We start from the raw sequence: 13,173 nt of genomic DNA, 5'->3' as shown, positions 1-13,173 counted from the left end.
TAATCGCTTTAAAAGCATCTGGTTTACTCACTTATTTTAATTAAAGTCAACTAATCGCTTTAAAAGCATCTGGTTTACTCACTTATTTTAATTAAAGTCAACTAATCGCTTTAAAAGCAACAGGTTTACTCACTTATTTTAGGTAAAGTCAACTAATCGCTTTAAAAGCATCTGGTTTACTCACTTGTTTTAATTAAAGTCAACTAATCACTTTAAAAGCATCTGGCTTACTCACTTGTCTTAATTAAAGTCAACTAATCGCTTTAAAAGCAACAGGATTACTCACTTATTTCAAGTAAAGTCAACTAATCGCTTTAAAAGCAACAGGTTTACTTATTTCAAGTAAAGTCAACTAATCGCTTTAAAAGCAGCAGGTTTACTCGCTTATTTTAGGTAAAGTCAACTAATCGCTTTAAAAGCATCTGGTTTACTCACTTGTTTTAATTAAAGTCAACTAATCACTTTAAAAGCATCTGGTTTACTCACTTGTTTTAATTAAAGTCAACTAATCGCTTTAAAAGCAACAGGTTTACTCACTTATTTTAGAGTAAAGTCAACTAATCGCTTTAAAAGCAACAGGTTTACGCACTTATTTTAAGTAAAGTCAACTAATCGCTTTAAAAGCAACAGGTTAACTCACATTTTTAAGTCAGCATATTTTATAGGTTTACTTACTTATTTTAATTAAAGTCAACTAATCGACTGAAAAGCAACAGGTTTACTTTAAGTCAATTGAGTTTTCTAATCATTTTTTACAGTGTACATCAATGGAAAACATATTGATTTGAGCTTTCAGATACTAATATCTCTATTATTTAGAAAAACTGGCACTTATTTCACATAGCAGTTTTTATCTATGTCTTTTACTAGAGAACACAGTTGTGGAAGTTTCTGGAATTGAGTTCATTTGACACGTAAGGAGTCTTATTATAGGTGCTGTTTGGATTTTCGCACCAGCGCTGTGAGAGGTCATTGTGTCGTGACTCAGGTTTTGACAGTAAGGAGTGAAACATGATTCATCATATTTCTATAAAGCAGCAGCAGCAGCGGTGGCCGTGGTACAGTGAGCTGCGGAATAAATAATGGTGTAAATGACACCCGACTCCTCTTTCTCTCCTGCTCCTCGTGGAGGTTATTTTTGGTCTGACAGCGCAGCGGCTCTCACTGACAGCTGACCGCCGGGAAAATCACAACCACAAACCTGTTAGAACAACAACAACACAAGACTTCTGCAAACTCGCATCCAAGGGGACAGCAGGATACACAGTTCTCTGTCAGTTTCTGTTTCTGAGTGAGCTGCAGCGATATGACCTCAAATGAAGAGGGCAAAGATCCTGATATTGAGCTCTTCGTCAAGGTAAGTTTTGTTCAAGAATTGTTTATCTTGTTCGGTTTGACCATATTTGACCCAACATTGGGTTAAAGAAAATGTTTATCTTGTTTGGTACACTTGAATAACACAAAAAAGTGGTTATTTATTGTAACATAACTTTTGGTAAAATATGGACAAACACAATATTGGGTTAATTTAATCTATCCGATTGGATTTGACCAAATTTTACGCAACATTGGGTTAAAATAACTGCATTTTTTAAAATTGGGATTAAAGAATTGTTTATCTTGTTTGGCACACTTGATTAATAAGATTAAAATATTGCCTATTGTAACCTAACATTGGGTCAAATATGGACAAACACATAATTGGGTTATTTTAATATATTTGGTTGGATTTGACCATATTTAACCCAACGTTAGGTAAAAAAAACAGCCATTTATATTCAGATTAAATAATTGTTTATCTTGTTTGGCGCACTTGATTAACACACAAAAAAGATTAGTTATTGTAACCTATCATTAGTTCAAATATGGACAAACACAATATTGGATTAATTTAATATATTTGCTTGTGTTTGACCATATTTGACCCAACATTGGGTTAAAAAAAAACAGCATTATTTATTTTAGATTAAAGAATAGTTCATCTTGTTTGTAACATTTGATTAACACTCAAAACATGATTGGTTATTGTAACCTAACGTTGGGTCAAATATTGGGACACAAAATTTTAATTGAATCTATTCGGTAGGGTTTGACCTTATTTGACCCAATGTTGGGTTAAGACAACTGCTTTTTTTGAGTGAATGGTTTGTGACAGTCAGTCGGGATTCATTACATTAGATGCTTTTGTTGTAGGTTTGTTGGTTTATTGAGTGTTCATAAACATTCAAATATAACCTTCAATACGCAATGGGAAATCTAGCAAACAAACAAACAAAGCATACACTCCAATAATGACTTTTGCTGCTTGTTAAAGCTACTTATTTAAAAAGAGGTGAAACAACACAATCTTTTTGGGTACAACTTAAATGTTTTTTGTTCAATCGACTTCAATTTGTAAAATTAAGTTAACTTAATTGATTTGTGTTGGGGCAACATGAAGGAATTGTGTGGAACCTAACATTTGTTACAGTGTAGGCTAGAACAAAACAAAACAAAACAAAAAAAGATCTGGGTTGTCTTATTTGACCCAATATTGGGTCAAATATGGACAACCCCAACCCAACTTTTGTGTTTAAAAGTGTTATTTAAATTTTGTCCGCACTGTAAAAAATGTGTGATGTCTAAATGTTTTCTCAACTTAAATCAGCCAAACAGACTAAAAGTATAAAGTTGAACTTTTATATAAAAATATTTAGTTAAACCTGCACTCAAAAAAACTGGGTTATTTCAACCCAAATTAGATACATTGGATTAAATTTAGTTTTATTAATTAAAAATAATATTAATAGAAAAAATGTATTAGTCCTTATTACACCAAGAAGTATGTTAAAATAACCTGGCATTTTTTGTGTGATTTTAATGATTAAAATTAGTTAAAGTTGCACAAATCATTTGTTGTCATGACTTTGTCATATTTCTTTTTTTACATTGCATACTTGACCCAAAATTGGGTTAAATTGAATAATAAAATTACCCAAAAACGCAATTTTGGGTCAAATATGGACAAAAAAAAAAAAATACTTTTAACACAAAAGTTGGATTGAGTCTGTTCATATTTAACCCAACGCTGGGTTACAGTAAGAGAACCCAGCATTGTTTTTGTTTGTTTTCTTGTATTAAAGCCTATGTTTGTTTTGTTTGTTTGCTTGTTTGTCAGTTTTCCCATTGCCTATTCAATGTTATATTTGAATGTTTATGAACACTGAATAGACTGACAAAACTACAACAACAACAAAAGTGAATGGTCAGCCTCAAACACAATGTAAAAACAACAACAACAACAAAATCATCCAACAGAAGAAAGTGATTAGCTATATTTAAAAGTCTTTGAACCGTAGTACACAAAAACCGCTGGGTTGTTGTAATCCAGTATTGGGTAAAATATGGACAAATGTTGAACAGTGCTGGCTAAACGTTTTTCTATTTAATTTAAATGACACTTTTTAAGACACTTTTTAAACCAGTGTTTGGTTTTGTCCATATTTGACCCAACGTCGGCTTACGATAACTCAGCTTTTTTTCAACGTGCGCAAATACAGCCTCAAACACACAATGTTTTCAGTTTTTTAAACTGTAGTACCCTCTAAAAATACGTGGTTGCTGTAACCCAGCCAAAATATGGATAAATGTTGGGTTCATTTTTTTCAATTAAATTTAAATGACTTTTTTTTTTTAAACCAATGATTGGGTCTGTCCATATTTGACTCAACGTTTGGTTATTAAAACCTAGCATTTTTCAGAGTATACAAATACAGCCTCAAACACTCAATGGAAAAGCAGAAAACACACAACAGAAGAAAGCATTAGCTTCTTTTAAAAGCAGTTTCAGTTTTCCCAGTAGTGTTTTGCTGGCAGACTTTGAGTTTTGAGGACTCTAAAGGAAGCAGGTAGCGTTTCAAAGCAGAAACTCAGGGTTCCTCTTCAATTATTTCTTGACTTCTATCAACACCTCATGCTCTAATTCCTCTGAAGGGCTGATCGGGACTTCTGCGGCTCTCTCTCTGGGTTGTTTAGCAGATTTGTTGTGACCTATAACACGTTAACAGCAGAAGGTGAAAAGAATACAAACGTTGATAAAGACATTAGAGACATCAGTTTAAATAAAAGAGCGGTCATAATTGCAGAAGGTCACATGTTATTTTTTAACCATGTGGTGTCTTATTGCATGAGTCAAAGTTATAAATAGAGCCAATAGTGACAGTAAAAGGCAGAGACCAGAAACACTTTGTTGACTGGCTTATGTCCATTTCTTGTTGATTATGATACCTTTACATTAATAAGTATAATGTGTTGGGTAACCCATTTGACACTTATCCAATTTCTTTAGATAAGAGGTGAAATAGGGTACATATGTTTCTTCCAACGCAATCTCACTGCAATTCGTAACTTTTAGATTTATATGAATTCGTACGATCTAATTTGTACAATTTAATACGATTTGCTCATCACCCAGTGACGGTTGGGGTTAGGGGTGGGGTTGGTTGCCACGCCTCCTTTTTAAAATCGTACATTTTCGTACGACTGAACTCATACGAAATCATACGAATTAGCCACTTTAACTGACAAAACGTAAAATACTTACGTTTCCTCGTGAGATCAGGCTGATTTCTTCCCATACTGATAGACTGGTTAAAGCGACTTTTTCCATTTTTATACGGTTCCTTATGTAGTTAAAATACAATCAGTTAAATAGACTTTGGCATTCAGTTGCTCAAGCGTAAAACGAGACGAAAAGCCGTTTACTCGCACGCACCCGTCAGAAATATATGTTCATATAAAATAAATGTTCATATTTTAAAGACATGGTGGGGAAATGTAATTTAATGCATTGCTTCTTGTACAATCTGAGGCCCCCTTTATATCGGATGTCACTCAGCAAGTGGCGATCGCTGATTTTTAAAGAAGGCAGCCCTTAAACGCACCAATTTTGCAACGGTTTACAGTTCACCGGAAGCGCTTAACCCAGATAACTGTCAAATTAAAAGTCCATACTTCTGCATACACCCTATTAAATTTTCACATAAACTCTAAAAATGCTGGGTTGTTTAACACAACGTTGGGTCGAATATTGGCAAACTCAACTGTTGAGTTAAAAAGAATCATTTTAAATTTAATTGAAAAAACGTAACCCAACATTGGGTTTGTCTATAATTGACCCAGCGTTGGGTTATTGGGCATTTTTAGAGTGTAATGATTCCGCAAATCATGTGAAAAGTTGATTCAAGACTTGTGGATCAGACTTAAAGTGATCAGACTTATGGATTTTTACCAGAAAAGAGTGTACAATGTTCATTCATTCATTCATTTTCCATCAGCTTAGTCCATTTAATCATTAGGGGTACACACAGCGGAATGAACCGCCAAATTATCCAGCATAGGTTTTACATACACTGCAAAACATGATTTTCTTACTTGGATTGTTTTTCTTGTTTTTAGTCTAAATATCTAAAAACTTTTAAATCAAGAAGAATTTTCTAGACAAGCAAAACATATGGTCTTGTTTTAAGAAATAATATGCCAAAATGAAGTGAGTTTTACCTTAAAACAAGCAAAATTATCTGCTAATGGGGTAAGCTAAATAATCTCATGTCAAAAGGAAAAAACAAGATTATTTTGCTTACCCCATTGGCAGATTATTTAGCTTGTTTTAAGGAAAAACTCACTTAATTTTGCCTCTCCCTTTTATCCCATAGTCAATCACAATGCGCCATTAGTTAGACCACCACTCTCAGTTCATTATCCATTATTAACCACAAAATAACTTTCATTTTACAAAAAACAAACAAATCTTACCTTCACCTCAACCCACATAACTAACCTTACATGAAATATTTACCCTCACCTTCAAAAACAATTTCACAGGAAAATAGTATACATCACAATGAAAATTCGATGCCAAAACATTGAAGAATATACATTTGTTATATTGTGTTGATCATCTAGGCCAGGGGTGTCAAACTCAATTCCTGGAGGACCGAAGCCCTGCACAGTTTAGTTCCAACCCTGCTCCAACACACTTACCTGTAGGTTTCAAACAAGGACTCAATTAGTTTGATCAGGTGTGTTTGATTAGGGTTGGAACTAAACTGTGCAGAGCTGCGGCCCTTTTGGAACTGAGTTTGGCACCTGTGATCTAGGCGGCAACTCAATGTTCGCCAACAGTCTCTTTTTCATTTCAATATATCATGATGATCAACCATACACACAAAAAAAAAACCTTTACCTTCAATACCATTATTTCACAAGAAAATAGCATAAACCCTCATCATGTTTACCAACAGTGTCTTTTTCATTACAATATATCATAATCAACCACACGAAAAATACCTTTACCTCCAAAAACATTATTTCACAAGAAAACAGCATATCGATTATCATCATGTTTATCAGCAGTCTTCATTTCCCTTTTTTTTTATTTCGGACAACTTAATTGTTTTATGTTCAACTCACTTAAATTTTCAAAACAATTAAGGCCCAATCCCAATTCCACCTCTTAGCCCTTCCCCTTAACCCGCGTTTTGCACGTTCCCGTGAAGCTTAAAGCTTGATTTCTTTAGCTTGAATGCGTAGGGCTAAGGGGAAGGGCTAGATACCCCTTAAAATGGAGATTTTTTTAGGACCACACTCGAAACCAATGGGTAAGAAAATGTGCCTGAATACACCAGCCACAACGGCAGCATGACTGCACCCAGAAGTAAAGAGATCCACAAATTAGTATTTTTTTTTGTCATTATTACGAATTTTTACAACAAACAAGCACATGTTTTGATACATTTATAATGGCATTGTGTTTTACAATTACTAAAATAAAAACCGCAGAATTTTACTATATATAGTCCATAATAATAACTCAGTAATCAGAACAACATTCTGACACTCGATGACACTCGAATACCCTATCAGTAATGTATAGTGGCTGGGAATGAGCTTTTTACAGTGTCTGCTATAATGTTAATCGTGTTTTTGAGTGTTTACATAGATAAGCTGTGCAAATGCAATACACTTATACACAATACACTTACAACCATATTGCCACATTATATGGTTATGGCAACATGATATACAGTTGGAGTCAGAATTATTAGCCCCCTTTTGAATTTTTTTTCTTTTTAAAATATTTCCCAAATGATGTTAAACAGAGCAAGGAAATTTTCACAGTATGTCTGATAATATTTTTTCCTCTGGAGAAAGACTTATTTGTTTTATTTCAACTAGAATAAAAGCGTTTTTTTTTTTTTAAAAAAACATTTTAAGTGAAAAATTATTAGCCCCTTTATATATATATATATATATATATATATATATATATATATATATATATATATATATATATATATATATATATATATATATATATATATATATATTTTTTTTTTTTTTTTTCCATAGTCTACAGAACAAACCATCGTTATACAATAACCTGCCTAATTCCCCTGACCTGCCTAGTTAACCTAATTAACCTAGTTAAGCCTTTAAATGTCACTTTACGCTGTATAGAAGTGTCTTAAAAAATATCTAGTCAAATATTATTTACTGCCATCATGACAAAGATAAAATAAATCAGTTATTAGAAATGAGTTATTAAAACTACTATGTTTAGAAATGTGTTGAAAAAAATCTGCTCTCTGTTAAACAGAAAACGGAGGAGAAAATAAACAGGGGGCTGATAATTCTGGGGGGCTAATAATTCTGACTTCAGCTGTATGTCTTCAGTGATGTCTTGAAGATAAATACCAAAATATAATGCAAATAACTACAGCAGTCACCATCATCGATCTTATATGAAGCAAGAGATCGCGATGACATGATGATGTGTTGTCCCATTTCTTAAGGGTAAATTTTGAAGCCCTTCCCCTTCTGTTTCAAGAGCCAAAGGGAAGGGGTACAAAAATAGAATTGGGATTGGGCCTAAGTAAACCTAATCGATTTGTGGACAACATGAAGGAATTGTGTGGAAGTGTACATGCACTGTAAAAAATGCAATCCACACAATTAGTTCATATTGTCCCAACACAAATTACTTCAGTTCACAAAACAAATGAAAGAACTGAACATGAAATAATTAAGTTGTCTAAATAAAGCTAATTTCAGCTCATTTTAAATATGTAGAACAGTAGAATAATGTTAAACAAGCAAGTCGGCGCCAGTGGTGTAGTGGTTAGTGCGTCGACACATGCGCTCAGGTGCTCGCGGCGACCCGGGTTCGATTCCGCCTCGCGGTCCTATGCTGATCCTTCCCCTCTCTTTGCTTCCCATGCTTTCCTTTCAATTCTCTCTACTGTCCTATTAAAAATAAAGGTGAAAATCCAGAAAAAATAATTATAAAAAAAAACAAGCAACATAAATCATCTTAATTTTAGAGTGTGTGTGGGCAAAAACCACTTTAGCAATAACTCTGACATTTGATCTGAGTCGTTGGAGTGTCGAGCGTTTAGCTCCACGTTTTATCCCAGCACCGTAAAGTGATAAACAGATTAATAGGTGGCGAGGATGACGTCTCGCTCAGAGTTCTGTTGACAAGTTCAGCATGACCCAAACCCCTCGGCTGTGGGCTAATGGTCCAGGTAATGGAATTTCCATGAATAATTCAGCTGAAGAGTGGATCTGATGTCCAGCTTGGGTTACTGGCCCAGTTTAAGGACGCTATTGGATAGCTCCATCTCCTAATTCCAGATATGGAAATTTGGCACTGACTCTCATTGGTTCTTTTGTAGCGTGTACTATTGTTTTGAAGATTCAAATCATGTATGCTGAATGACTTTCAGAGGTTTAATCTCACACAACTCCTTTCTAATAACTGATTTCTTTTATGTTTGCCATGATGACTGCACATAATATTTCACTAGATATGTTTTAAGTATTCAGCTTAAAGTGACATTTAAAGGCTTAACTTGGTTAATTAGGCAAATTAGGGTAATTAGGCAAGTCATTGTATGATGGTCTGTTCTGTAGACAATCCAAAACAAATATTGCTTAAGGGGGCTAATAATATTGACCTCAGTAGTTTCTTGATCGTCTCAGGAAACTATCACGTTTTCACACTGGCCCCACTATGCTTACTCTTTTTCTATCGTGCTTTTATTGAGTCTATTCTATCCTTCGCTCTGGTGGCATGGTTTGGAAGCCAGGTTATTAGGTGATGCAGCAGGTTGATTGGTGAATCACATCTGAATAGTGTATCCCTGTATAGTAGGCAGCTTTAACGGATTACCCAGAACATTAGTAGCTGTAGCTCTCATCCTCTGTCTGAGGAGTTTATCCTGCTCCCTTGGGGTCGAAGGTTTCAGATGCGTTTTAGTAATACAAATCGTTACAGGAATAGCTTTGTCCCATCATCTGTTGTCGCTCTGAATAAACTTTTGTATACTTTTGTATTTGTATATGTGGGTATGTATATGTGTGATTTAATTGTTTGTATCAAATGGCAAACTTTGCAGCAAAAAGAATCTACTTACGGGTACCAATAAAGTCAACTCAACTCTTAAGCTGGATTTATACTTTCACCTGGCGCCACATCGCACACCTCCGCTAACTGTACCTCGCGAAACTGACAAGGCTTTTATACTTTAAAACTATACTTTACTTTTTATACTTTAAAGGGCCATGAAACCTCCTCGTTTCAGCAGGGTGTTTTCACACCTCTACTTTGGAAAAAGTCAGAAAAGTGGGCGTGTCCAGCTCTGTTTAGGGGGGAGTGTCAGAGGAAGAAAAGTGGGATGGTGTGGGAGTGTCTATTTGGGCACGCGCGAGTTTCAGAGTCAAAATACACACACACACACACACACACACACACACACACACACACACAGGAGAAAGTGATGGTGTTTAACCTACATGGACATCTGTAGTCGAATTATTTGCCAAATTATTAAATGGTGGACTTTAACTGCAGTTTGGCTCTTTCATTCAGAGAATTCATTCATGTCCCTCGTGACAAACGAGATATTTGATTCGAGGAACTGCTCTAAGCGTGTATTTTTCATGCAATGTTTGATACCGCACGGCGAATGAGAGAAAAAAAACCTCCGCATTTCCCGGAAACTTAGATGCACACGGCAGGTAGCGTCAGAAAGTTGAAAACCCTACACGAGGTTAAAGTTTGGTTGTGGTGCTAACATGTTTACACTTGGTGCAATGGTTAACTTGGTTCGATACAAACAAACTGAATAAACAAAGAGCACTGGTCGCTCACTTACCAAATCTGTATAGAGACAGGACAATCACCAGCAACTAGAGCCGCGTCTTTATGAAGAGAGACTACAAGCGAATCCAGATCTCAGTGTTTGCAGATGAGAACAACTCTCAGGTAAACAATAATCCTCCTTAGACACGTATGTTATTGTTGTCGAGCGTCGCGTACACTGTAATCCACACGTGAGTCTGAGCTCTCACAGAGAGAAAATGAAAACGAAACTTAACTGCAGCAAACAATAAAAGCAACACTTCACGCTTGTTTTGCCAATACAACGTGGCGTCTCTGCCGTCTACACTCTGACAGTAATGAATATTTATGAAGTTGCACAATAGAGCGCGCTGATTGGTTTGAACCAAGCCTTGCTCATGCATTAATGCATCACACTGTAAGACGTAATAAGACTCACTCTGTCACAGACGCCCAGTCTGCATGCTGGAATACAACGCTATTATGTCATGACCGTGACGCAGCTTCAAAAATTCGTTTCAAACCGGAAGTACGAATTTGCTTGACATAACGCAAAAACAACCAATTTACACTTTTTAGTGAAATATAGGTGTCTCAATAGTGTTTTTAGCAGTGTGGGACACATATACTACTGTCAACAGCTCAAACAAATGTGTTTTGGTGTTTCGTGACCCTTTAAAATGACAGAGGGCTGTCTGACTGTAAAATCAGATGGATAATCAGAGAAGTAGGAAGTTTCCGGAACTACATCATATCATAAATATCATTGAAGATTTTTTAACTAATTATTTTTATTGCTTTTATACATTATTTTAATGATTATAAGGATTTTTTTTAACCATTCAAGATAAACGTCAAACCATTTTTAAATCAAACTTTGATGCATCACTTTACTTTTATTCATATCTCGGACAGTTCTACCTATTATAATTTATTAAAATATTAATGACAAGAGAACATGAGTTGCTCTACAAATATATTTTTTTATTATTGCAAGAATAAAAGCAGAAAAAAAGTACACTTATAGATTTAGTCGCTCCACAATTGACACATTACTGTCTGGCTAGATTCTGTCTTCTACTGATATGTTAAAAAGGCAATAATGGTCCGACATTCCAGACCATTATCACCAATAAAGTCTAGAAAAACAGGCCATCAGTGTATTGTAAACCGATAGGTTCAAATATGCCTTTCCAGTTATCAAAGAAATAATTTGTTCCTTAATTATAGTTTTTTAACTACTAAATTGTTTTAAATTAAAAATTGTAATATATACATCAGTGTAAAACCTATAAATGGTGGAAAAACATATTTCTCTAATTGTGTACATGGGTCTCCACTTTTGCCATGGCCTCTTTTGGCTTTAACAAACTTATCCCTCAGGTTTTTCCAAACCTTTTAACAAAAACTTGCCGTCGGCTGTTGGAATTTCTAGCCAAGAATTATTGGTCATCTGGTTATCTCTATGAACACAGATCATAAATACGTCTGTACAGTCAGATGAAAATCTCTTCCGAGTGTTTCTAATTCAACTCAAATCAAACATGGCGCCGCGCAAACTGTTCGCTCGAGTCTCAAAAAAAAAAAAAAAAAAAAACATGCGCTCCGCCAGCTGAAATCACGTTGCTCGCACCCAAAGCCAACCTCAGCAAACTCCGCGATGACATCACATTCGCCATGCACACTCAAGCGAACTAGTGGACGTGTCAAGTATTAGCAATAGTTGTTTTTTTTAAAAGCTGCTTTTATTCCAACAGAAATAAAACAAATCAGACTTTCTCCAAAAGACAAAATGTTATAGGAAATACTGGGAAAAATTCCTTGCTCTGTTAAACATAATTTGGGAAATATTTGAAAACGAAAGAAAAAAAACTGAGAAGTGCGAATAATTCTGGCTTCACCTCTCTCAATATATTTTTATTTATTTAATTTTCTTCAGGAGAAAGCCTTATTTCTTTTCGTTTGCCTAGAATAAAATGTATTATTAAAAAAAATAAAAACTGCTTGGTCAATATTAATAACTGTCTTTTTTTGTTCTTTATTTGATCGCCTACAGAACAAAGCACTGTGGTCCAATGACTTGAATACTAGTTTCCTGAAAAATAACTAGTACAAAATTAATTTTTAAAACTCTTATGTTTAAAAATGTGTTGAAAGTCATATTAACAGCACTTGGGAAGTGTTTAAAAAAAGCAGTAAAGAATAGAAATTAGAGCAAGAAATAATACACTGTTAACAATTTCCTGTTGAATCTACATTAATTACAGCAAAAATGCTGTATTTTACATTTACAGCACTATTTATCTTGCTGTATGTTTACAGTGGTGCATTTCTTTACTGTAAAATTTACAGGGATTGTCATAATGCAACTTTAAAATACGGTAACATTCTGCAGAACTGGCCCATACAGTAAAACAGTAAAATGCAGTACATATTACAGTTAAATACTCTGTAATCTATGAAATAAAAAAATACTAAATAAATAAATAAATAATATGTACATTTTATTTAATAAATTGTAAACATTTCACATGAATTTGCAACTTTATTCATAATATATGAAATATCTAAATACTACTACTAATAATAAAACTTCAACTATGGGTGACATGGTGGCTCAATGGCTAGCACTGTCGTCTCACAAAAAGAAGGTCGCTGGTTCAAGTCCTGGCTGGTTCAGTTGGCATATCTGTGTGGAGTTTGCATGTTCTCTCCATGTTGCCGTGGGTTTCCTCTAGGTACTCTGGTTTCCCCCACAAGTCCAAACACATGCGCTATAGGTAAATTGGTCGTAGAGTACGAGTATGTATGGGTGTTTCCCAGTACTGAGTTGCAGCTGGAAGAGCATCCTCTGTGTAAAACATATGCCGGAATAGTTGGAAGTTCATTCTGCTGTGTTGACTAAGGGGACTAAGCTGAAGGAAGATGAACAAATGAATAATAAACCTTTAACTTTGTTCTCAGGCTGGCAGTGATGGAGAAAGTATCGGGAACTGTCCTTTCTCCCAAAG

At 34.8% G+C, this 13,173-nt stretch overlaps 2 protein-coding genes and 1 long non-coding RNA gene across 3 annotated transcripts in view; all 3 read left to right on the top strand.

Annotated features, from left to right (window-relative positions):
• Positions 1-1,357, top strand: part of enpp4 (ectonucleotide pyrophosphatase/phosphodiesterase 4) — a 27,602-nt gene extending 26,245 nt beyond the window's left edge. Inside the window, exon 5 of the mRNA XM_087289037.1 lies at positions 1,132-1,357. The gene's annotated coding sequence lies outside the window, so the exon portion shown is untranslated. The remainder of the gene's footprint in view (positions 1-1,131) is intronic.
• Positions 1-13,173, top strand: part of LOC141378508 (uncharacterized) — an 842,893-nt gene that overhangs the window by 389,768 nt on the left and 439,952 nt on the right. The window lies entirely within an intron of this gene.
• clic5a (CLIC family member 5a) overlaps positions 1,191-13,173 on the top strand; it is a 24,318-nt gene continuing 12,335 nt past the window's right edge. Inside the window, 2 exon segments of the mRNA NM_001007385.2 lie at positions 1,191-1,357; positions 13,127-13,173. The exon segment at positions 13,127-13,173 is cut by the window's right edge and continues 63 nt beyond it. Of these exon segments, the coding sequence (NP_001007386.1) occupies positions 1,307-1,357; positions 13,127-13,173 (98 nt within the window). The 5' untranslated portion in view covers positions 1,191-1,306.

This window comes from Danio rerio, chromosome 17, assembly GCF_052040795.2.
Source record: "Danio rerio strain M-AB ecotype USA chromosome 17, GRCz13ab, whole genome shotgun sequence".
Lineage (NCBI taxonomy): Eukaryota > Metazoa > Chordata > Actinopteri > Cypriniformes > Danionidae > Danio > Danio rerio.
The sequence above is the reverse complement of the archived record's forward strand: the minus strand, read 5'-3'. Positions and strand labels throughout refer to the sequence as shown.